This window comes from Acipenser ruthenus, chromosome 9 (assembly GCF_902713425.1).
Source record: "Acipenser ruthenus chromosome 9, fAciRut3.2 maternal haplotype, whole genome shotgun sequence".
Taxonomy (NCBI): Eukaryota; Metazoa; Chordata; class Actinopteri; order Acipenseriformes; family Acipenseridae; genus Acipenser; species Acipenser ruthenus.
In genome coordinates, this window is record NC_081197.1 from 25077115 (window position 1) to 25104796 (window position 27682).

Here is a 27682-nt window from a genome sequence, read left to right on the forward strand (position 1 = left end):
TCTCTTCCAGCCCCGCTCCGTCCGTAGTGCCTCCGCCGGCTCATTCATCTAAAAAGGGCAGACCTGAGGGAACAACAAAGTATCAGTTTATAGGCCAAGCAATCCCCATGAGCTCGCCCCCCAGCCACTCAGAGAGGGAAAGCCCACACACCCTCTTCCCCACCTCTTTGTGTCACTGCCATGACTGACAGGTGGATTCCCCGGGACTGCTGCCCTCTTCCTGCAGCATCGTGCATACGTCAGACGGCCAGTCCAGGTCTCCCCTGTTACAATGTCACACATACAACTGCCATAATCAGACCATTTAAATAACAGTATACACATAATACAAAAGCAACCATTTTAAAGTTAGAAATGTGTTTTTAGTCTTGACTTGAAAACTGTAACGGTTCCAGCTTCCCTGACAAATGAAGGCAGAGCATTCCATAATTTAGGAGCTCCACAAGAAAAAGCCCTACCTCCCGTGTTGCTTTTGTTGACCCTAGGAATAACTGCATCCTGTGATCTCAGAATGCAGTTTGGAAGATACGGGGTCAGTAACTCCTGCAAATAACTAGGTGCTAATCCATCCTGGGCCTTGTAAGTTAACAGCAAAATCTTAAAATCAATTCTATATGTTGGAACATTTTATTTAGAGGTAAATTAATTGTTAGGTCTTCAAATACAACTCACAAATTGAGAATAGGTTCTGGTTAAATTTCTAATGAGACTAGGGATCTGATTAACATCTTTTAGTCTCCTGAATTCTGGTTAGAACCTGGGAAGCTGATTGTATCCTGGCTTTTGTCTTTAGAACAAAAGACTGACCAACAGGACAATGTTGTAAAAACAAGTCCTTTGATGTCCAGCCCTAACATGAAATATATGTGCCTTTTGGGAAGACCACTGTTTGTATCAGAGCTACAAACCTATTGATAAACATCTTCCCAAATAGTAAACTAGATATAAACAGGTTTTGCTAAGAAAATGCAGTTTGTTTATGAGGGGGTCATAAAAGCAAGCCCCTCTGGTGGGGATCTGGACAGAGCCAGACACTTCATTGGCTGATTAGAGATTTGTAGAACTGTAACAAAGGCCCTGTCCACACTACATAACCGATCTCGAGAACCGTACTCGAAACCGCTCTGATTAATCCAGCTCAAAGCGGCCACTCTGAAGTACCATTTCATGTTTAGTCAGGCTTAATCTGTCCACACACCATTAGAATAGTTCAATTACAATTCCCAGCAGCGCAATGAACAGTGGAAATGAATACGATAGTATCCCACCATGCACTGTATTTTATTTTAAAATAATGTGTTATGCCCCATATTAACAGAGGTGCATATTGCTAAAAAGAAATATAACAAGTATAGTAAATCCGAACACACACACAAGTAGGGTTTGAAGTTTTCAGGTTTTATTTTTAATCAGGTGAAGTCCCTTTAAACAAATTGCGCTGATTCTGTTTTATAATTAAACTCAGAAAAAGCTGTTAATTACAAAACAATCTTTGTTTTTTCCTTCATATCTTGCCTGAGCCTAATTCTGGTCCTCTTAATTTTATTTCAAACAGAGCTGACAAATTACGTAATTTGTTCATCCCCGATCCTGCTTTTAACTTGCATTTCATTTTTGCAGTCGCCTAATTTAACGTTGTGTTTTTGTTATTTTCCCCACTAGTTTAACACAGATGTCCTGACATATTTTTTGAAGCATAAAAATGAATACCTAGTGTGGAGTGTACACTGATAGCAAGTCCTTCAGGCACCTGCTCTGAGTATTTCGCCAGACATACCACAAAGCATTTTGGGATATTGGAGGATACACAAAAAAATGTAGTTCGGTATTACAGCGTCCACACTTCTGATAAACCGCACTACTTGATGCGATCTAATTAGAACCGGACTCGAGACTACCTCCTGAGGTGGTCTCGAGTCCGGTTCTCGAGTACGGTATTAAATACTGCGTATTTAGCACTTTTAAGCAGGCTTAAATGTATAAGCAGGTTTAAAGGCATAGTGTGGACAGGGCCTAAGAAACTTGTTTTCTTCTGAATGGGTTAGAGGAAAAAAGTGATATGATAAGGTTAAGTCTATATTAACTACAACATTGTATTGTCTTGTTGACTCTGTTATGACCTCTGTTTTTACAACACTATACTGCACAGGGAGCCATTGTAAAGTAGCCAAAACAGGGGTAATATGTTCACTTTTTCTGGTTTTAGTCGGAATTCTAGTGGCAGTATTCTGAACAAGCTGCAAGCGGGATACCATACGTTTTGTGACACCAGAAAAAAGTGCATTACAATAATCAATTCTAGATGAAACAAAGGCATGCATTGGTCTCTCCGCATCAGATACAGAAATAATTGGTCTAAGTTTGGCTATTTCTCAAATGAACGTTCAGTTAACAATGAATTAGGAAAGCGAGTCAAAGGTTAACTGCATAACTTTGTTCTTTTAATTGGCCATGATTATTTTCACTGGCGCTACGAGGGAAACTACAATGCATATATTTGTTTGCTTGGCTTGGAAAGTTGGCAGATGGCGGACAGCGGGGTGGCAATATAACGGGTAAAAATAGCACTGTTTTTACATTGGTGACGTGTTCAGAGAGAATAGTTGATGGTATACAAGGGTGGCATTATAGGGGGGCAGTATAACGCGGGACAACTGTAGTTGGTTCTGTGATCCCACTAGCATAACCTCTGTTTTATCTGAATAGTGTTACTTATGTTTGCATGAAAGCAAGAAAAAAAAATCAATTTTCAATTCTTGTGCATTGTATTTTGCTATTAAACTTAAACATCGTCAATTGGTTAAGCCGGTTTGACATTGCTCTGTGAAAATGTGTCCATATGAAGACACTTGTTTCAGCATCCACATAATTGGTAACAACTGATAAATATCTTTTAGCCTTTCTTGCTAAATTGGGAAATAGTTATTCTGCATTTCTCCAAAATTCGGTCAAAGAAATTCCATCTACCATTTCCTTTTTCTTATAGCTGATATCCCTCCATTTCTGATTTTCTGTAAGCATCAAACTGCACATTCTTAAATTCAGGGGAGACGTTTAAGGAGGACAGAGATGTTTCAGACTCCTGTAAGTGGATCGTTCGTGCACTGGGCTTGCAACGTATCCAGATGACTTAATAATCAGGAAAATCACACAGACTCATTTAATTTGAAGTTTTAATGAATCCGAGCAGTAATAGTGCTCCTTCTGTTTATTAAATGCTTAAAAATGGATTGGGTGGTTGCAGACCACAGCAAATCCCAAGCAATAGGCAGTCTGGGTGAATCCAGTGCCTTTACAGGTTTAACAACATTAATACTTCAACACTGTAATACAGGTATGGTTATCACATACTCAGCCCTTAGGCTAGACATGCAAACCGCTAAAGCGCCCACCGCTAAATCCCAAAACATCCAATATATCACTCTCCAAACTAAAATCGAATTCCTATACCTTACAGCAATGCATCAATTTAAATGAGATGTCAATTCAAAATGGTTCTTACCTTCCACTATATGGAAGTGTAGTGGTAGAATATAACGTAAAAACAAGAACTGTCTTCAAAAGCAGAGACTTCTAAATACGACCAAATAACAACCAGCTTTTTCAGAGATCTTCAGAGCATGGACCACGCAACTTGTAAGATCAAGTTGAGTGACACTTGACTGGGGTTTTACCTCCGTTTTTTTCTCCATTTAATACGTCAGAAGACCCAGTTAAATCAAATTATTTGCTCTGTTTTGACAGATCTTATCCTTGTATGAATTAATATATTTCAAAAAGTACAGATGACTCCCTTTTCAAAATTAATTGAATGTGAGCTCATGGTTCACTATCTTCCACCCCTCCTTTCCCTAAAAAATAGGTGAACTGGAGTTCACCTAATTTGGAATCCCATATTTCCTTTTTGTTGGTTCTGTGAGCCCACTATTATAACCTCTGTTTTATCAAGAATGAAAACATGTCTATGGCCACTGTTTACTGTGAAGAAATGACAATGGCTAGGAATGAGAAAAAAGTACGAAAATAAATAAAATGCGACGTTAACTTGATGTACTATTTATTTCAGGAATAAACAAAACATCCTTTGTTTTGTAGTTGATTCCCTGGGGTAAAGAGTAAGGCCTACACAACTTATTCTTTACTCCTGGGATATTTTTCTGCTTAATTTTACAGCAAGATGTTACAATATGTAACACATTAAAGGCACACACACACACGTGCCACACCCTCGCTCCTGCTGCTGTGCTGTCTCTGCCTGCGTTCTGAGCAATGTAATGTCTTTTTATTACTTTTTGAATACAAACAAATATCCGAATGAATATTTAAATTGAGAGAATATCCAGACATGAAAATCTGAAAATGTTCGTCCCAGCACTAATTTTGTACCATTACAGCAATATTATACAAATGATTTGAGCATAGTAATAATATAATGTAACTTGTAAAGTAATTAACAACAAGAGTGATCCTCGCATCAATGGTTTTATTTGACCTGAAAACAATTTTATAACACTGTTTAGGGCATCAGTGAAAAGGTACTTTAGCTGCTGGATATTAGAGGCATATACAGTGCCAATAGAAAGTCTACACCCCCTTGAACTTTTTTCACATTTTGTTGTGTCAGTGCCTTAGAGTTTCATGCATTTAAATGAGGATTTTTTTTCCACTTATCTACACACCATACTCCACACTGTTAAGGGGGAAAAAGTTTTTATTGAGAAAAAAATGTATATATTAGAAATACAAAACTGAAAGATCATATTTGGATAAGTCTTCACCCCCCTGAGTTAATACTTGGTGGAAGCACCTTTGGCAGCAATTACAGCTGTGAGTCTGTTGGGATAGGTCTCTACCAACTTTGCACACCTAGATTTGGCAATATTTGACCATTCTTTACAAAACTGTTCATGCTCTGTCAAGTTCCTTGGGGAGCTTTGATGGACAGCTTCAAGTCATGCCACAAATTTTCGATTGGATTTAGGTCGGAGCTCTGACTGGGCCACTCAAGGACATTTACCTTTTTGTTCCTTATCCTCTCCAGTGTAGCATTGGCTGTGTGCTTTGGGCCGTTGTCATGCTGAAAGGTGAACTTCCGTCCCAGTTTCAGCTTTCTTGCAGAGGGCAGCAGGTTTTCCTCAAGGACTTCTCTGTACTTTGCTCCATTCATTTTCCCTTCTATCCTGACAAGTGCCCCAGTCCCTGCCGATGAGAAACATCCCCATAGCATGTTGCTGCCACCACCATGCTTCACAGTAGGGATGGTGTTCTTTGGGTGATGCGCTTTGTTAGGTTTGCGCCAAACATAACGCTTTGCATTTAGGCCAAAAAGTTCAATTTTAGTTTCGTCAGACCACAAAACTTTTTGCCACATGGCTACAGAATCTCCTGAGTTTTTTTGCATACTTCAAACAGGATTCAAGGTGGGCTTTCTTGAGTAATGGCTTCCTTCTTGCCACCCTACCATACAGACCAGCTTTGTGGAGTGCTTGGGTTATTGTTGTCACGCACATTTTGACCAGTCTTGGCCATAAAAGCCTCTAGTTGCCATTGGCCTCTTGGTAGGCTCTCTGATCAGTCTCCTTCTTGCTCGGTCATCCAGTTTGGAGGGACGGCCTGATCTAGGCAGGGTCTTGGTGGTGCCATACACCTTCCACTTCTTAATAATCTTCTTGACCGTGCTCCAAGGGATATTCAAGGCCTTTGATATTTTTTTATACCTATCCCCTGAATTGTGCCTTTCAACAACTTTGTCCCGGAGTTCTTTTGAAAGCGCCTTGGTGCTCATGGTTGAGTCTTTGCTTTGAAATGCTCTACCCAGCAGAGCCTACAGGAACTGCTGAATTTATCCTGAAATCATTTGAATCACTACAATTTAACACAGGTGGAGGCCACTTAATTTGGTGTGTGATTTTGAAGGCGATTGGTTACACCTGAGCTAATTTAGGATTGCTATTACAAGGGGGGTGGACACTTATCCAACCAAGCTATTTCAGTTTTTATTTTTAATTAATTTTCTACAAATTTTCTAGAATATTTTTTTCACTTGGAAGTTGTGTGGTAGGATGTGTAGGTAAATGAAAAACAATTATATATATTTTAATGCATTTTAATTCCAGGCTATAAGGCAACAAAAGGTGAACATTTTGAATATAGGCACTGTATTTGCTGCAGACTAAATATAATTAACAGTGAAATTTTGTATGGACTGCAGGAGCTATCGGTGTAAAACAATGCAAAATATAATATCTGTTACTATACTTGATAGATTTTTAAAAATGTAAATCATTTCTTTCTCTCCTCCACAGAGATGATCACGGTTTTAGCCCGCTGCACTGGGCCTGTAGGGAAGGCCGCTGTAATGTTGTGGATATGCTGATCATGCGAGGGGCACGGATCAATGTGATGAACCGGGGGGATGACACGCCCCTTCACCTCGCTTCCAGCCATGGGCACCGTGATATTGTCACCAAGGTAAACACGGCAACCATCCACCTGCTCGCATGCAACATTGGTTTGGTTGGGTCGTCCCCTTTTCATAAAATCCATTTACTACTTGTGCAGAATGACTAGGTGGGATATTTATTCTACGAAATACGTGTTAGTTACTCTACAAGAAAGGAACAGTATTTAGTGCAGAAATACATTTTTGATGTAAAGTGAAGAAGCACTATCCCATTCAGTCACTATAGGCATTGGTAGTAAATGTATATAATATATAAAGGATGCAAGTTGGTTATGGTTTGGTTTTTTATCGACTATTTCAGTTGTTTTTGATGTCCAATTGGTTTTCGGTAAACTGAAAAACCGAACTGCATTTTGTGCAGACAAGGAATGGGACGTACTATTATTACACACGAATTTTTTTGGTTTTTACAAATAAACTGAATGTATTATACAATTAGACACAACATAGAAAGAATAAAAACAGTGTTCGTGCTAGGCCGCGCCATTGTGCCAATGCCCCCCTGAAATAAAAAAATGTCCCGCTGAATTTCTCTTAACGCGCCCGTAGGTCCCCCCCACATCAAACTGGGGTACGCGAGAAACATTCTGAAATGGCGGACAACGCATTTTATTTAGTATCTCTTGCCAATCTATTGCAAACTTTTGTCATGTAATCAACGTTTAATCGCCAACACTAGACTGATGTGCTGTGACAGAGTGTTCAGTGTACACATGACTAATTTACATAGGCCCTATTAAATATGACATGTTGTTTAAATGTCATATAAACAGTTGGGCGGTTACTGCAGTCTGTCTTTGGGATAAAAAAAAAAATTACATATTTTAAAAAACTAAAGCCTAGTCTTTAACTCATTTTATTTCCTGTGTGCGTTCATGCCTGCAAATCGATATTTATTATTTTCAATGACCTGATTTAAAGTTTATTGTAACTTAAGTACTATTGGTTCATTTCAAAATACATAATCTATGGCCAATCAGAAACTGAAGTATTGCCGTGCGGTCTAATTTGACAAGCCGTTACGTCTGGTGTGAGAGTTTTTAGCTTTCAGTCCAGTGAACAAATATGGATTGTTGCCTCAATACTAGTACATTACTAGCAAAGGGTGATCAAGACGAAGTACCGTCAGAGATTAAAAACGCCAAAAATGTCTTGCGACTGAAGCTCTCCAATTTCCCTGCCATCATCAGTGATTTGTGTTGTAACAAGCAGGGACATCCATCACACTGATACTAGGTAAACGTTTTATTATTGTTTTTTAATTAGCATCAGTACTGTACGTTTTAGTCACCAAGAATTAATGCCAATATGTTTTCATAATGAGATCAGCTGTAGAGATATGTGGATAGTGATCTTTTCTTTGCCTTATTTTCTGCAATTTTATTATCAATAAAAATACATGATTGCCATTTGTTATCACGGAATAGTCCTTTCTGAGTGACAGTTCAGCATGGAGGCTTCGTTGATTTTAATTAATTAGTAATTTGAGGGACTATTTTTATCCAAAAGTAAATATAATATATATTTTTTCCCATTATAATACTGTAACACTTATAATTGTATCCATCGCACACTCCAAGGCTTGTGCGTTTTGTTGTATCATGTTATTGTACAGACCTTTTTTTTCTGTTTTCATTTTATTATGACTGTATCTCAGATGGGGGTATGCGGTGGACTACTTTTTTTGGAAAGGGGTACGCAGCTTAAAAAGATTGAAAACCCCTGTTCTAATGTGATTTGGTACAATGAATGTCCTCTACTCGGTGATACACCAGCATCACTGTGACACATTTCCCAATGTTTTCCCCAGAAGTGACAGTGAGTATTGTAGAGACACCTTGGTTGTATCTACAGCTTTACAGTTTTATTTTTTGTTCTTCAGAAACAAAAGGTCAGTAAACTCTGCTGGCATATTTAAAAACAAACAAAAATAAGAAATGGTGGTTGGTTCTGAATTATCAAACATATTGACCCACTCACTGAAGAAAATGTCCCCCTAAAATTTAGAATGGGGGCCACATTGACCCTCAGTCTGTAAGTCCAAACACTGAATGTATGAATAGACATTCACTTTTATTTATTATTTTCCTGGTACTCCCATTGTTTACGCGGTCGGTTGTAAGTGGCAAGTCACGTGCAAATCACATCTGAGTATAACTGCAGCTCACGTAAGGCCCTTAGACTTGAATTCAATCCACATCCTGATAAAATGCAACAACAAAGTAAATTAGACAAATGAAACTCATTTCAGTACATGCTGTTTCTTTTAATATTTTTGCATTTGGCGGTTTTCGTCACTTTAGTATCATTTTATAAAACATTTTATTATGTCTACACAGGGTAATTGGGTAATTTAACCCTTTAAGCTCCGTGATCATAAGAACATAAGAACGTTTACAAACGAGAGGAGGCCATTCAGCCCATCTTGCTCGTTTGGTTTTTAGTATCTTATTAATCCCAGAATCTCATCAAGCAGCTTCTTGAAGGATCCCAGGGTGTCAGCTTCAGCAACATTATTGGGGAGTTGGTTCCATACCCTCACAATTCTCTGTGTAAAAAAATACCTCCTATTTTCTGTTCTGAATGCCCCTTTTTCTAATCTCCATTTGTGACCCCTGGTCCTTGTTTCTTTTTTCAGGTCGAAAAAGTCCCGTGGGCTGACATTATCAATACCTTTTAGAATTGCAAATGCTTGAATCAGATCACCACATAGTCTTCTTTGTTCAAGACTGAACAGATTCAATTCTTTTAGCTTGTCTGCATACAACATGCCTTTTAAACCTGGGATAATTCTGGTCGCTCTTCTTTGCACTCTTTCTAGAGCAGCAATATCCTTTTTGTAACAAGGTGACCAGAACTGAACACAATATTCTAGGTGAGGTCTTACTAATGCATTATAAAGTTTTAACATTACTTCCCTTGATTTAAATTCAACACTTTTCACAATATATCCGAGCATCTTGTTGGTCTTTTTTATAGCTTCCCCACATTGTCTAGATGAAGATATTTCCTAGTCAACATAAACTGCTAGGTCTTTTTCATAGATTCCTTCTTCAATTTCAGTATCTCCCATTTGATATTTTTCATCAGCATTAATCTGTATTATTATTATTTTTTTTTTTTTATGAATTAGTATGAGATCACCTTGGTGCCCTGGGGTTGGATTTATATTTTGCCTTTTGCCCCCTAGAACTGCCTTGGTGCCCCTGAATCTTCACACCCAACGAAGGCAACATTGCCTTGCTCTTCATGACCTTAACTTCATGCCCTCAGCAAGATTTTCTGCTATATGTCATTCAGGCATGCTTTCAGTCTGTAGAACAGCGGCTTGAAGCTCCCAGTTCTCTGTATAATGACAAGTAATTGTCTGTAGCTTTCCATGTTTAACGCTGTCCAACAGTCAGTGGTAAAAGCCACTTTATCAGTGACCTGCAGTTTTTCCCATAGTACGCTTACACAGTCGCCATAGCGTTTCTCCAGTGTTGCGGTTATGTGGCAGAGATGTATGGCTCTTTGATAGAAAAAGCTTAATTTGTTTGGCGTTTTCCTACTAATGATGGAGATGAAAATTTTAGAGATGGGAGCTCGGCTAACAAGGTTTTAAGTGTTTTGCAGGTATCAGGCTTTTAAAGACTGTCACCCACACCTGTGATGTGCAGAAATAGATAAATGATCATGTGGTGGCTTTGACACACTCAATGAGAGGAGAACCTGACCCAAGACTGTCACTCATTTGTGAAACTGCAACAATGTTAAAATATTGTAATAATTCTGTACTGGGTTTTAAAGACTATAAAACTAGCAGAAATACTGTTGCAGCAAATTATGAGCAGCATAACAGGATTCAAACTAAGAAACAGAGCAGCCAATTATCTAATATTAGAAAAAAGCTTGTCTGTGTTAACCTTGAGAGGAACAGGCAAAAACTCCTTGGAAACCAGCCAGACTTAAGACACGGGCCTCCCATATCTGAGAGCTACTCAGAGCTGAACAAGAGAGGGAATGTGAATCTTGCTGGAACCAGCCGATCTGCTTGATATAAACTGGATGTTGTAAACAAATTGTTAAAACACATTGTTCAGGCTAATGTTATGATGTACTCTGTATTAGCTTATAAGAATATTGTAGGATCCTATATTCCTGTTTATTCGAGTATAACGGTACAAATTATTATTATAGAATCTTAAGTAAGTCTGTAAGTCTGAGTAAAAAGAGAGCTGGGTTGAGCTCGCTGACCAGTGACACCTGTGAAATGAAATAAGCTTTCCTTATCTGACAGCTACCTGTGCCAAAGGCCAATAACCTTGAGAGGAAAGGCAGAAAACGAGCATCTCATTTAATTGGCTTGAGAATGTGTTCACAGTCATGTTTCTTATTACAAAAAAGGGTAAACTTGATTGGGAAGCAGCCTTTAAGCTAAACACAGGTATTCCAATCTAATTGAAACAATATAAGTATAAAGGTTTTACTTTAACAGGGAAACTGTTAAGTCAAGAGACAATTCAGTACAAGCTGTGACCTAATTTGATGACCTAGGTGCATGCATGGGGCTATGATCGAGTTGCCTTCATGAGCGAGGCAACATTGGACATTAGCAGATAAGCAAAATTTAATCTTGGCAGTCCGAGTGGGAGTTACTGGACTAACACTGTCTTAGATTTAAGGTTTCTTGTTATGTATAATCTTTTATATTAACTAATGAAAGGTACCTTATACTTAGGGCTTCTGTTTTTCGGGTTTTACTAATTGTATTTTTCGGTGCTTATTTTGAGCTATTTTCGAGTTTTATGTAGATCATTTTTTACGGGGCTCTCGTTTTTCACATACGCAGAGATATTTAAATTTGAATTGCAAAAGCCGTTCAAAAAGCGGCTATGGTGGTGGTGCTAGCGTTAAAACCCCCAAATCTATTGAATATAGGACCCATTTGTAAACATTGATGGCCAGTCGCGACCCAGTAAATAATGGCTTAAGTGCAAAAAACATCTCCTTATAAAATGGGAAAACCCGGTGAGGAGCACGACGGACAAAATTGAAATGGTGGAAATGACAAATGACTGCTTCCTAACACAATTTGTCAAGGCACCGACTAGAGGGGAGGCATGCCTTGACTTAGTCTTTTCAAATAACGAAGACAGAATAACTAAAACAGAGGTCAGAGAACCACTTGCAAACTCAGACCACAACATGGTCTCATTTGAAGTGATTTTTAAAACCCGAAAAGTAATGACTAAAGCAAACTATGAAGGTATGAAACGGAGACTAACAGAAGTAGATTGGAGTAAAATAGAGAAAATATCCACAGAAAAAGGATGGCTGTTTTTTAAAAATGTAGTACTAGAGGCGCAAAACAATTACATCCCAAAAGTAGACAAATCTAAATCTAAAACAAAATGGCCAAAATGGTTTAATAGATCAATTAAAAAAAAATACATCGGCGAAAAAAGGCACTTTACAGAGCGTTTTAAAAGGGACCAAAAACAAAGTACATAGAAAGAGTACTTGGAACTGCAAACACAAGTCAAAAAGGAAGTTAGAAAGGCCAAGAGAGAAAGAAATGAACATTGATAAGGGGCTAAAACCAATTTCAAAATGTTTTTTATACTATAACAGCAAGAGAACATTCAAAGAGGAGGTTAAATATGTCTAAGAGATACAAATGGCAAAATCATAGACAAGGAAACAAAATAGCAAATATATTAAATGATTACTTTTCACATTTTTTTACAAAGGAAGATACGGACAACATGCCCCACATGTCGACCTGTTCCTATCCAGTTTTAAATAACTTTAGCATAACAGAGGCAGAAGTGTTAAAGGAACTAGGAGCTCTTAAAATAAACAAATCCCCTGGGACGGATGAGATCCTCCCAATAGTACTCAAAGAAATTAAATAAGTTATTTACAAACCGCTAACCAAGATCATGCAACAGTCTCTTGACACAAGGGAGACAAAACCGAACCAGGTAACTACAGACCAATACTTATTTTATACTTCTATTATATGTAAACTTATGGAAACTATAATAAGATCCAAAATGGAAAATTACCTATATGGTAACAGTATCCTGGGAGACAGTCACATGGTTTTAGGAAAGGGAGATCGTATCTAACTAACCTGCTTGATCTTTTTGAGGATGCAACATCAACAATGGATAATTGCAAAGCATACAACATGGTTTATTTAGATTTCCAGAAAGCTTTTGACAAAGTCCCGCATAAAAGATTAATCCTCAAACTGAACGCAGTAGGGATTCAAGGAAATGCATGCACATGGATTAGGGAATGGTTAACATGTAGAAAACAGAAAGTACTGATTAGAGCAGAAACCTCAAAATGGAGCGAGGTAAACAGTGGTGTAGCACAGGGATCAGTATTAGGTCCTCTGCTCTTCCTAATCTACATTAATGATTTAGATTCTGGTATAGTAATCAAACTTATTAAATGCAGACGACACAAAAATAGGAGGAGTGGCAAACACTCTTGCAGCAGCAGCAAAGGTCATTCAAAATGATCTAGACAGCATTCAGAACTGGGCAGACACACGGTAAACAACATTTTAATAGAGAAAAGTGTAAAGTACTGCACGCAGGCAATACAAATGTGCATTAGAAATATCATGTGGAAAAAATATCTCTTGAAGCAGCCACAGTAATTACAGTGGAAAGGCTGATATTATTTTACACATACACACAGTACAGTATACAAAGACACATACTATAAACTAAGAAAACTTTTTTTTTGAAGAACTATTGCAGTTCTACAGCATCCACGAGAAAAAAAACAACAAAAAACTGCACCACGTTTTTTAAACCAAAAGATAATCGAAACAATAAAATGTATAATATATGAGCTTTACAAGTCACACGAATACAGTTTGTTTAAAAATCCTGAGACTGTGTGTTGCAACGAAGCCGTGCGTGTAACACATTTAAAAAACGCATGAGGGAGGTGGTTCAACTTTGGGAGCGTATCTTTCATTGAACTAATTATTTTAGGTAATGAAAAGTATAGACAGAACTCTTCAGAGTCGTTTGTTCTATGAAATACAATTGTAACGGTGAAGATCGCACAGCTATTCACGGAGAATCCCCCCAAAAAGCTAACATTTTAATATAATTAGAGCTGATCAGCTTGTTCTGCTGTAATGTTTGTTTACTTAAAATAACCTCGTGGACATGCAGGCATATACAGAACTGTACACATACGGGGACACACACTTTAAGTAAGGTTGCCACCTTTTCCACAGATCAAACCCGGACATGCTTTGGAAACAAATTCTGGAAGTGATTGCGCGATACCTACAGAGTTTAGTAAGACCATCTCTCAAATCTCACATTTCTCTCTCCTCTTTGTTTTATATGTCTGGTGACTGACTTGTGAATACTTTTTAGTTAAAGCATTTAACTGTAGTAATTTCTTAAAACCCACGAGTAATTCTGGTATTATATACTGTCCCTGGTAAACATTATATAAAAGCAGTTCAGTAATACTACTTTTAGATTGGAATATTAACTTCAGCTCTTTATTTAAACCTGCTTTAACCCTGTATTAAATACTGTCCCTGGTAAACGTTATACTGAAGTAGCTGAGTGTGTTGTGCATGTATGATTTTTACACAGTAGTTTTGAAATACTCACTATTTATAGAAAGTGTTTATGTTTTGTTATTTAATGTAGGATGCGTGTTGATATAAATTGGTTTTGATTTGTTGGGAATTGAATATAATTACAAGTTGTGTATGTTTGTAATTTATTAGATATGACTTTTGTTGTTTTACAAAAACTGGTGTGTTTATATGCGCACTATAGGTTAAGTTCTGTTCTGAATAATTGAAGAATACAGAGACTGATAGTTAAGTGTTTTATTTATAGTAGTTATATGTCTCTCTTGTTGTAGATGTGATTTTTAATAACTTAAAACTTTGAACTTTTCATGGTCTTGTCCTTCTCTTTTTACCTGTAGTATCCCGGGGTGTTACAGCTGTATGAGCAGCTTTTCTGCCGTAATGTTTGTCTACTTAAAATAACCTTGTGGAAATGCAGGCATATACAGAACTGTACACATGCTGACACACACAGTACATATTGGAACAAAAAAACTTTGCTAACCAGCAGGAAGAACATATATGTTTGGTCTTTAATTATGGGGTGGTGCAAGTTTGCCCTCTTCAGGTGAAATTTAGAATGCAGTCTTTGGTGCTTTCGAAAATCTCACCACAAGAGGCCGCTTAGGACCATGAAAACTCGTAATTCATGATAAAAATGATATTGCCTTACCCTGCAACATGTACTGCTTAATACTATTAACCTAAGGCAGAGAATCCTGTTTCACACAATTATGTTGTACTGAAAGGCAAAATAACTAATAGCATGGCATGCAAGAGTGAGATATTTACCAGCAGCGCTGCAACAAAACTGGGGAAAGACTAATTTCAATATATTCTCTCTGTAGACTGCGATAACTCGACCAGCTGAGATTCTTACTCCATTGGTAGACTCCCGTTTCCCAACGCCACTCCAAATGGATCGCGGATCCATTCTTCATCCCCGAGTTGCTCATCTGGAAAGTAATCACAGAATCTAGTGTGTAATTTAGTTAAGTGATTACGGATCGTTTTCTTCAGTGCTTCCTGGCCAGTAGAATCTTTCCAGTTTTTTGTTTCTAGAGACACATTAGGAATCATGTACATCCTACCTTTTGAAACATGTTTGTTCTGCAGAGAAAGGTGAGACTTCTTTTCTTTAAGAAAAGCTCCCAATTCACTTTTCAGTTCGTATACACAAGACAAAACTGCCACGGGACAGCCAACGAACCTCAGCATGATAAAGCAGGTGGACATGCTCACTACCCATTTCCTGACAGAAAACTTGAAACATTGTTAATTATTGGCATTTTGTTTGATATAATTTACACCACATCTTTAAGAGTTTTGTGAAGCTCAGGTACCATGTCTTTAGCTGCTAATGCCTCCCGTGCAGGAAACGGTGGTTCCATGTTGCAGGGGGCTTTCGAAAGGATTCTTTGCACAACACCTGCATGTTTCCCCGCCATTGAAGCGGCTCCATCAGTTGTAACACCAACACACTTTGTCCAGCTCAGTCCCACTGACTACAGGTAATTATCCAGTGCACCAAATATATTCGGAGCAGTAGTAGAAGTTGGCAAATCAGCACTAAACAGGTACTGTTCTTGAAAATAATTTCCCCACATAAACCAGCAAAATGGCGTGTTTTGCTACATCTGTAGATTTGTCTAATTGTAATGCAAAATAGTCACTTACTTGAAAGGTGATCAGTTGTTTGATGTCTTCTGAAATATCAAAGATTCTTCACCTTATTGTATCATTAGAAAGAGGGACTGTTTTCAACTTTTTTGCAGCTGACTTAACCCTTTGCGGTCCATTTATTCAGCGCCTGTCAGGCGCGTCAGGTCTAATTTATTTTCACACACGCTGTTTATTCACAGTAAAACAGGTTTAAAAGGCACTGCATATCAACAGGACACTCAGTACTGCATCTCCTGCCCTGCCCCACTCCTTGTTCGCTGTATTTATCACATTTCTCTTCATAGTAGTGCATACTGATAAATCATCTCCTGATCACTCGTTTTATCACCAAACTCCTCAATAATGCGATCCAAGTCATTATTTTATTACTATAACATCACAAAAAGCTATCCAAATGTCCGTGATATTCTTTGAGCGCTGGATGCGGAAGCAGCTATCGTGAATTGTAATGTAGGACCTGGTCCGACATAGGACCACAAAGGGTTAACCAACAATTAAGTGCACATGTCAATAGCAGAAGGTAACGTTTTGTAATACGGTGCACAACAAGGCAAGAGGCACGCAATGCTTGCTCCTGGACAGTACACACATTTCAAGTTTATTTTATGACGTTTCAATATCTTTGCTTTTTCAATGAAAAAAATCAAGAGGCTTGTCTTTATAGCTTGGGTGCTTTGCCTCCAAATGCCTACATAGTTTTGATGATTTTAGCCTTTCATTTGCTAACAATTCACTGCAGATGACGCACTGCAGCCTGTGTTCACCCTTTTGGTCCTCAGTAAACAAAAACCCCAACTTTAAGTAAGCAGGGTCGTACCTACGATTTACTTTTCTCTCAAATTGTGAAGAGTTTAATAATTTCTCCATTTTCACCAACTAAAAGACTCATTTCACTGACTAAAATGCACTCTAATCTCCACTGCAAGTTTATAATAAAATGGCTAATCGGTGGCACCTGCTTCTGTTCAAATAACTTTATAAGTATGCACACTGTTAACATGCAGTGTAGCACAAGCGGCACCTATTTTAATTTTTTTTTTTACAAAATGTATAAAATATTATCTGTTTTCAAAGTTTCTTTGCTACTCTTTCACACATTCTTACAACCCACTTTTGGGTGGCGACCCATGGGTTGAGAAACTGCTCTAGAGCAGTGTTTTTCAACCTGTGGTATGCGTACTAGTACGTGACAGGCTTGCAACTGGTAAGCAAAGGCAGTGGTTCTTTATGACGATATGATTCCTCACCACAATACTCCTTCAATCACACCATCGTAATGTATCAATCTGTTTGTACCTCTGAATCACTGAGAAATGAAAATGAGTTTCATACATTTAGGTAGCAGCACCAGCACCTTTCATCCACATACAGTACTGAGGGCTAGTAGAATCCATCAGGGGTAGGTCTAGATTTATGTTACTATATTAAAATTATTGTATTACTTTGAACTGTCTACATGCAGCAAAGCAATTTGCTCCTGAAAATGCCCATCAGCGTAGTGCTGAAACTGCCAACGTTTTCTCATTGTACAAAAAAAGAATTCGGTTTCGGTTCAGTTTTATCTTTGTCGGTAATCATTCAGTTTGGAATTTTATGCAAATGTCAGTTTCTATTTGGGGAAAATCATAGTTGAATCCCTATTATATATTCAAAGACTTTACCTATTTTTGAAGAGGGTTACCTATTCAGGGATACCAATCATTTGTCTGAGTGGAATTAATGAACAACGTTGTTCAGCATTCTTAGTAAATTGATAACATTTTGGGGGCTAGCTCATTAAAGTAATAAAGCTCTATTCATTTTATATTCAGCAATCATTTTATTATGTTGTGTAATTCCATTTGGTAACCTGTGTGTAATGGGTTATCTTTGTGTTTCAGCTGATCCAGTGCAAAGCGGACACCAATGCAGCTAATGAACATGGGAACACACCGCTGCACTATGCCTGCTTCTGGGGTCAAGAACAGGTTGCTGAGGTCAGAACTTCTCCACAATAGGCTTCATATTCGTCATGTTTGGATAATAATATGAATATTATGAACATGTAATATTTATATCCAAGTAATGTATTGGGTAACAGCTCACAATTGTTGCATGCATTTAGGTTTGTTCTTAACTCCCTTGAAATAAGGTTTCCTGTGTTGAACATGTCAATAGGAGGAGTGGCAAACACTGTTGCAGCAGCAAAGGTCATTGAAAATGATCTAGACAGCATTCAGAACTGGGCAGACACATGGCAAATGACATTTAATAGAGAAAAGTGTAAAGTATTGCATGCAGGCAATAAAAATGTGCATTATAAATATCATATGGGAGATACTGAAATTGAAGAAGGGAACTATGAAAAAGACCTAGGCGTTTATGTTGACTCAGAAATGTCTTCATCTAGACAATGTGGGGAAGCTATAAAAAAGGCCAACAAGATGCTCGGATATATTGTGAGAAGTGTTGAATTTAAATCAAGGGAAGTAATGTTAAAACTCTACAATGCATTAGTAAGACCTCACGTAGAATATTGTGTTAAGTTCTGGTCACCTCGTTACAAAAAGGATATTGCTGCTCTAGAAAGAGTGCAAAGAAGAGCAACCAGAATTATCCCGGGTTTAAAAGGCATGTCGTATGCAGACAGGCTAGACAATGTCAACCCAGGGGACTTCTTTGACCTGAAAAAAGAAACAAGGACCAGGGGTCACAAATGGAGGTTAGATAAAGGGCCATTCAGAACAGAAAATAGGAGGCACTTTTCTACACAGAGAATTGTGAGGGTCTGGAACCAACTCCCCAGTAATGTTGTTGAAGCTGACACCCTGGGATCATTCAAGAAGCTGCTTGATGAGATTCTGGATCCAGTCCCGTAGCCTGATGGCATCTTCTGCCATTGCCTTTTTTTTTTTTTTTGCCTCGCAGTAATCTTTCTGACCTGAGTCTTGGAGGCGCTGTTGTCCCAAACAAAACAGACAGTGGACGAACACTAAACAAGTATCGTGCAAGTCCTGTTGCACAAGTAGCATTTGTTATTTTGCTTACTTTTTATTTTCTCTTTCTCTCTCCACACCCGTTCTCCACTCATTGAACACACAACCCCGAGTGAGTAAAACGTGCATCTATATATACTGTTGTGCCGGGATTCAATTACCAATTAATTATTCACTTGAATCCCAGCACGTGAACTAATTTGTGCAATCCTGTGCTCACATACTTTATTATTTATTTCTTAGCAGACACCCTTATCCAGGGCGACTTACAATTGTACAAGATATCACATTATTTGTACATACAATTACCCATTTATACAGTTGGGTTTTTACTGGAGCAATCTAGGTAAAGTACCTTGCTCAAGGGTACAACAGCACTGTCCCCCACCTGGGATTGAACCCACGACCTTCCGGTCAAGAGTCCAGAGCCCTAACCACTACTCCACACTGCTGCCCCTATCTGCACGTGAAGTGATTTTGCATCCCTGTGCCTAAATACAACTATATATTTTAAATCACTCGTGCTACACAGACCCATTTATATCCTGTGCACCAATACCTATACACCAACATTCACATCCCACATGCAACACATAACACAAAATCCACACATGGGCAGGGCACACTGCCACACTTACTAACTAATGTTTTTAATCCATACGGACATCGGAGGTTTTAGCTACTACAGACAGGCAGAAATAATGTATAAAAAGAAAGTTTATTTTATGTATGTACTGTTGGGAATTTGATCCTAATATAGTAGATATTCTATTGTATGCTGGAAGTATTTCTCAATGTCCACGTTTTTAACACCTTTAACACAATCGTGTAGCCTTGTGTAGGAGGATAGCATCATTGCCTAAGCTGTTACCGGCAGGAAGGAGTCAAGAAGCTGCAGTTCAAGCGCGTATGTGCACTTTTTTTAATACAAAACCAAAGAAAAAAACACGAACAAATGAACAAGGCACGAGGGCCAAAATAAAGAGTTTAACCCCTTGCGGTCCATTTATTAAATGCGCGTTAGGCACGCCAGGTCTAATTTATTTTCACACGCGCAGTTAATTTTAGACGCACTGTTTAAAAGTATTTTTTTTCACAGTCAAACGGGTTTAAATGGCCCTGCATATCAACAAAGCACTCACTAGGCATCTCCAGCCCTCCCCACCCTTTCGTTCGCTATAGCTTTCACCTATGTAAGAAATAAATAATAATAATAATAATAATAATAATAGTCGTACATACTGATCAATCATCTCCTGATCACTCGTTTTATCACCAAACTCCTCAATAATGCGATCCAAGTCATTATTTTATTACTATAACATCTCAAAAAAGCTCTGCAAATGTCTGTGTTCTCTGTGCGCTGACTCACTATCCAGACAGCTTGTTTACTTACGACCACCCCGTTATCTGATACCAGGGCCATGTATGAGGATTCATGAGATACGCCTTTTTTTTTTTTTTCTCCCGACTTGACATGGCTCCTGTCGCTCCCACTCGGCCATTGAATGGTTTTCTCGACTTTTTCCGGAGGAAAAACGACTAAAAGCCGTTTTTTGCGTTTCTATAATGATGTCGGACAGGGTCTGACAATGGACCTGATAGGAATAATTGCAATGTCGGACCAGGTCCGACAATGGACCGCAAAGGGTTAAACACAAAACACAACAATAAGGACTATAGATCCAAAACTTACACGGGCCAAGCTGGGCAACGCCTTCACTGGCTTTTCTTCTTACACCACCACCTAAACCTCTCCTTTTTATACATGTGGCCATTCTCCAATTAGCACTCATTTACCTAATTGGGGAGTGGTCACACCTGGGATTGTTGGCAGGGACAGATTTAACCCCATCCCTGCCAACCTTACATTCCCACACACTCTATTTACACCTAGGGCTTTCGCCCTGCCACACCTTCACACTTATATTTTTATATTATAAATAGGTGCATTTGGCAACATTTCTTCTAATAAACTGGTCTTTTTGCAGGGGCGTTTTGGAGGACTGCAGTGTCTTCTAACTTTTGTTCCACCCAAGCTTTTAATTACTTAATTGGTCTAATTATTTAATTGCACAAATTTAACACTTCTTTCCAGGCCTCAAAATGTTTTATAGGTAGTGTACCTTGAATCAAGTGCATTTTTGAAATCACCAAATGCAAAAGACCATGACAAAATATTAAATATGTCCAATTGAACAAATAATTAGATTAAGTTAATTGAGAGCTTAAGTTGGAATGAAAACCAGAAGACCGTGAGGCCCTTGAGGACTGGAGTTTGATACCCCTGGTCTTTTGGGTCTGGTTCACCAAATCCTTTTGGTTGTGTATGTGTATATGTATGCATTGTAGCAGGGCAAATCCCTGCCTGAAGAAAATGTGTTGGTGGCTGGCAGGGATAGGGTTTCTGTCCCTGCCAGCTAAATGTGTGTGGTGTGGCTGTGCTCGCACAGACACAGGTGTAATTAGTTTATTTAATTTGATGACCTGTTTAATTGTTTTATGATTTCATTTGTGTCACTTGCCGGTAATTAGCAGGCAGGTATGTAACAGGGCAGAAATGTTTGTTCGGGGCAGTCTCCAGTCTGTGTGAAGAGAGGTGAAAAGACCTATGTGGTGAAAAAGGTAGTGTGAAAACCTTTTTGTTTGTGCTTGTGAAAGTGTGTTATTTTGTTTAACTGGTAAACGGCTTAGCTGGATGGAGACGGAGTTAGGCTTTTGTTTTGTTTTGTTTTGTCTTATTTCTGCCTAAAAGGTATAGACAATTTTGACCCAGGGGACTTTTTTGACCTGAAAAAAGAAACAAGGACCAGGGGTCACAAATGGATATTAGATAAAGGGGCATTCAGAACAGAAAATAGGAGGCTCTTTTTTACACAGAGAATTGTGAGGGTCTGGAACCAACTCCCCAGTAATGTTGTTGAAGCTGACACCCTGGGATCCTTCAAGAAGCTGCTTGATGAGATTCTGGGATCAATAATAATAGGGCAGCAGTGTGGAGTAGTGGTTAGGGCTCTGGACTCTTGACCGGAGGGTTGTGGGTTCAATCCCCAGTGGGGGACACTGCTGTTGTACCCCTGAGCAAGGTACTTTACCTAGATTGCTCCAGTAATAACCCAACTGTATAAATGGGTAATTGTATGTAAAAATAATGTGATATCTATAAAGGCGTCTGCTAAGAAATAAATAATAATAATAATAATAATAATAATAAGCTACTAACAACCAAACAAGCAAGATGGGCTGAATGGCCTCCTCTCATTTGCAAACTTTAATATAATTAATAAAATCGCACGAAAGTGCTTAAACTTCAAATCTTGTGTCTGGGTCTTCTGCAAAAAGGGCTATCGAACCATTAAAACAAGTAAAATATTTTACAGTGTGTAATTTATATGTGTGTGTGTAATTATATATATATATATATATATATATATATATATATATATATATATATATATATATATATATATATTCCTGATGCACAATGAAAAAGCAACAGTCTACGTTTGACATCAATAGTTCTTTGGGCACGTAATGTTATTTACATTTAAAATAGTGAGCAGATAGGTTTGTTGATTGCTTGGTAGTATTGTACCTTGGGATAACAAAATACTGAGCTCAAGTCATGTGATTTTATAAAAACGGCAGGTGCTTTGTGTTTGGTATTTGAGTTGTTAAAATGGCCAAAATTAGTTGATTAATCTGTATACAGACGTGCTCAAATTTGTTGGTACCCTTACAGCTCATTGAAATAATGCTTCATTCCTCCTGGAAAAGTGATGAAATTAAAAGCTATTTTATCATGTATACTTGCATGACTTTGGTATATCATAGAATAAAGCAAAAAAGCTGTGAAAATAGATGAATTATTGCTTATTCTACAAAGATATTCTAAAATGGCCTGGACACATTTGTTGGTACCCCTTTAGAAAAGATAATAAATAATTGGATTATAGTGATATTTCAAACTAATTAGTTTCTTTAATTAGTATCACACATGTCTCCAATCTTGTAATCAGTCATTCAGCCTATTTAAATGGAGAAAAGTAGTCACTGTGCTGTTTGGTATCATTGTGTGCACCACGCTGAACATGGACCAGAGAAAGTAAAGGAGAGAGTTGTCTGAGGAGATCAGAAAGAAAATAATAGACAAGCATGGTAAAGGTAACAAGGGTACAAGACCATCTCCAAGCAGCTTGATGTTCCTGTGACAACAGTTGCAAATATTATTAAGAAGTTTAAGGTCCATGGAACTGTAGCCAACCTCCCTGGGCGCGGCCGCAAGATTAAAATCGACCCCAGATTGAACAGAAGGATAGTGCGAATGGTAGAAAAAGAACCAAGGATAACTGCCAAAGAGATACAAGCTGAACTCCAAGGTGAAGGTACGTCAGTTTTTGATCGCACCATCCGTCGCATTTTGAGCGAAAGTGGGCTCCATGGAAGAAGACCCAGGAGGACTCCACTTTTGAAAGAAAAACATAAAAAGGCCAGACTGGAATTTGCTAAAATGCATATTGACAAGCCACAATCCTTCTGGGAGAATGTCCTTTGGACAGATGAGTCAAAACTGGAGCTTTTTGGCAAGTCACATCAGCTCTATGTTCACAGATGAAAAAATGAAGCTTTCAAAGAAAAGAACACCATACCTACAGTGAAACATGGAGGAGGCTCGGTTATGTTTTGGGGCTGCTTTGCTGCGCCTGGCACAGGGTGCCTTGAATCTGTGCAGGGCACAATGAAATCTCAAGACTATCAAGGCATTCTGGAGCGAAACGTACTGCCCAGTGTCAGAAAGCTCTGTCTCAGTCGCAGGTCATGGGTCCTCCAACAGGATAATGACCCAAGACACACAGCTAAAAGCACCCAAGAATGGATAAGAACAAAACATTGGACTATTCTGAAGTGGCCTTCTATGAGTCCTGATCTGAATCCTATCGAACATCTATGGAAAGAGCTGAAACTTGCAGTCTGGATAAGGCACCCATCAAACCTGAGACAGCTGGAGCAGTTTGCTCAGGAAGAGTGGGCCAAACTACCTGTTAACAGGTGCAGAAGTCTCATTGAGAGCTACAGAAAACGTTTGATTGCAATGATTGCCTCTAAAGGTTGTGCAACAAAATATTAGGTTAGCGGTCCCATCATTTTTGTCCATGCCATTTTCATTTGTTTTCTTATTTACAATATTATGTTGAATAAAAAATCAAAAGCAAAGTCTGATTTCTATTAAATATGGAATAAACAATGGTGGATGCCAATTACTTTTGTCAGTTTCAAGTTATTTCAGAGAAAATTGTGCATTCTTCGTTTTTTGTGGAGGGGTACCAACAAATTTGAGCACGTCTGTAAATAGCCATTTGAAAAGACATGATTTTAATTAACGTAAGAACAGCAAAATATACGACCATTCCCCGCTTGAGTAATGAAGATCGCCTGGTTGCTATCGGCATGATTGAAGGTGGCCTGTCTGTGAGAGAAGCTGCCCAGAGAATGCTTCAACAGTTGGCAGACTAGTCCAGAGAAACCAGGAAACCAGCTCTGAGGGAACTTTGTAATGTTTTCATTTTGACAGTGTGTCACGTTTCATTCTAAAAACTTATCATGATTCATTAGACCTGTGTTGTGTTTCTTTTGTGCATCAGTGTGTATATATATCTCTAAGGATTTTGAGTATTTTTCTTTTAAAGTTACTAGGTACTATGATAACTTTTTTCTGAACTAAAAATTTACATAACACGTTTTAGAGATCTTGAAATTGCATTTGCCTCTATAGGGGTAGTTTGTGCACAACTCTGATTTCAGTTCATAACTACCAGTACCTCCCATCCCCCAGGACTTGGTCACCAACGGAGCTCAGGTCAGCATCGGCAACAAATATGGAGAGACGCCATTGGACAAGGCCAAACCACACCTTCGGGAGATTTTGAAAGGTAGGGGAGATCCAGCATGATGGGGAATAGAGGGATCGGAAATCTGAATAGGAATGTGTTGTTACCAGGGATTCCCTCTTGATATCAACAGTAGTTACATATATTGTCTATAACTTAAAACACAAAATCTTAACACAGAAGTTCTAAAGCGTTACTAGTTACATTTTATTTTATTTAATAAGCATTCAGTTTAGTTGTATTGTATTTATATAGCATCTTTCATACCACAGTATCTCAAAGTGCTTTACATATCGGTTAAAAACAGAAGTATCTGCAGTATCAAGAAATAGTAAAAATTACAAAATTTACGATATAGAATTAAAATAACAATATCACTAAATAACAATACAAAAACAAATAAAGACAGTTGAAGAAAACAAGAAATGAATAAGAATGATAGATGAAACACAACATTACAAAAATAAGCAAGTAAAATACATTTTAAAAATGATATTTGTAAATCTGGTTAAAAGGCTAGACTATAAAGTTAAGTCTTTAATCTTGACTGAAATATATTGAACGAAGCAGCATCTCGTCCCCACAATCTGGGACCATTACAACTAAATGCACTTTCATCTCTCCCTTTCAATTTTACCTTTGGGAGCTACAAAATGCCGACATTAGCTGACCTTAAAGTGTGCAGATGAAAAATCTCTTTTACTCAGACCCCTGGGGCTATTGATGTGATCACTGCAGATCCCGGGGGGGAAGAATGTTCCCGATTTTTTTATTTATTTTTTTTATTTATTTTTTTTACATAAAACAAAACTGAAAAAATAAGGCAGAGTTTCATTAAGGAGGTTGTTTTTACATTACGTACCCTATTGGTGCTTGCAGAAGGCTGTCTTGGCAAGTTGCTATTTCATTGGTCCACAAACAAGTACTGTGAATTAAAGTTACAGTGCAGTTCTACAGTTCACATTGCAGAAAATGGCGAAAATAATGGAATGAAAGGAAGGTCCTGGCGAAAAATTAAGATGTATATTTCGTTTCTGTTTCACTTGTGCAGTGATCGACGGGGGGGGGGGGTTGATCGCAGACATTGTTGACAAAGCCTGCAGACCTCTCCACTCTCCTGGAATAATCCATACATTAGGCATGTATAGCTCACCTTCAAACCGTGAGCACCGTCTCTGCCTTTATTAGAAATGCTTGCCTGTTAAAAATATGTTGATGGTCCGTCTTACACAACAGTAACTAAGTCTGCATTTTTTTATTGGTCCACATGAGTACCTGCGTACCAGTTATGTGAACCCCTGATTATGGATCACGAGGTTACAAGGCGCTGCTGGAAAGCCATATTCTCTACAGAAAACATGTAAACGTAATAAATACTCGACGCAGTAAATACTGCCTGTCTGCATTTTCTTTGTGACCTGATGTTGATGGAGACAAACATGGTGATCCAGCGAATTACAAAATACAGCCCATGTTTAAACGAGCATCTTTTGAAAAACAAGTTGCCAGACATTTGAGTCCCATAGAAAACAGAGTGAAAAATCAAGAGGTCATTTTAAAAATTTTTATTAACAGAATGTTTAATTTTTTAAAAAAAAAGTTGTACAAGGACCCTTTTTAAGTTTAAACATTTTTGTATTATTATTAAACTTTCATGACATAAGCAATTAGTGTGTTTTTTTTATTAGCACTATATTTTCTTACGTTTTTTTCCATGGTAATAAAATGAAGCAGAATCATGGGGTTTCCATGCGGGTCAATTTACATGTGAAATGGTGATGCGCGTACTTGTGTAAATCAGGTTTGTGGCCAGAAAAAAATGGCCAGAGAGGGATAGGCTAAATCTCATTTACTTGTGAAAATCTACACCCAGTTTCCCATGGAAACCTGCATTTCACGTGTAAATGTTAATGAGCGTGTTTGTCCTTAACTGTAAATATTGCATGGGAGCAGGTCAGTTGTTACTGTGGATTCCAAGACGGCAGAAAGTAAGTGGCTAATGGGCAATTTTATGGTTAGCAGTGGTGTAGTTCACCTTAATGATAACGCAGGCGGTTTATTTGTTTTTTGCTGTGTCTGGTCTGTCATGTTGTATATCTCCTGGTTTTATACAGAACTGTAAACCCAAAACTTACCATGAACTGCCTTATGCCCTTGTTATAGTATTAAAGCAGCTGTTTGAGAATACCCTTTGTAAAAAACTACGCTAATATTAAACACAAAGAGCAAGTGAGCTGCTTAAATGGTTAACTGAATTAATTCCCGTCCTGTTTTGATCCCAGCTATGTCCGAAGACAACGCGTGTCCGCCCTCCACGTTAATAAATATAGTTGTTGAACTGGATGTCATGAGCCAGCTCGATCGCCCAAAACAGCGCAACAACATCCAGCAAGTTGTGGATGCCCTCTCAGAACTGACCAAATAAAATTGCAAATGAAAGTATTGACTGTTTTATTTGTTTGCATCATTAATATTTAACACAACAGTAAATCCAACACAACTTAAAAGAAAGGAGAGAATCTCTGACAGCACAAACCTCCTCAGATCGCTGCTGTCCAATTGAAACTGGCGATGAGAGTCGTGGGTTGGAAATTGCAACGTCAGGTTGAGGAGGTACTTGGGACCTGTGTGATGAAGGGCATTGTAGGTGAGCAGGAGAGTTTTGAAAATCCTGAACTTTACAGGTAGCCAGTGCAGCTGGGCAAGACGGGGTGATGTGATCACATTTTTTACATCTGATAAGGATCCTGGCAGCGGCATTCTGGACTAGCTGCAGTCGGTTTATGGTGCGTGCCGGGAGACCACCATATAGAGAGTTGCAGTAGTCGAGTCGAGAGGAGACAAATGCATGACAAAGTATCTCTGCATCCGGGAGGGAAAGGTAGGGACGGACTTTGGAGATGTTTCGAAGATGGTAGAAGGAAAATTTGACTACGGAGGAGATGTGGGCATCAAAGGAGAGGTTGCTGTCAAGAAGTACACCAAGGCTTCGTACTGTGGGGGAAGGCAGCAGCAGACAGTATCCGAGGTTCAGGGCAGCTATATTTAGATTCTCAAGTTGAGTTTT

At 38.4% G+C, this 27682-nt stretch overlaps 1 protein-coding gene across 1 annotated transcript in view; it reads left to right on the forward strand.

The window, feature by feature from the left end:
- Positions 1 to 27682, forward strand: part of ilk (integrin-linked kinase) — a 108392-nt gene that overhangs the window by 35592 nt on the left and 45118 nt on the right. The window contains exons 3-5 of the mRNA XM_034009430.3: positions 6306 to 6471; positions 17633 to 17728; positions 24561 to 24657. Coding sequence (XP_033865321.3) covers positions 6306 to 6471; positions 17633 to 17728; positions 24561 to 24657 — 359 coding nt within the window. The remainder of the gene's footprint in view (positions 1 to 6305; positions 6472 to 17632; positions 17729 to 24560; positions 24658 to 27682) is intronic.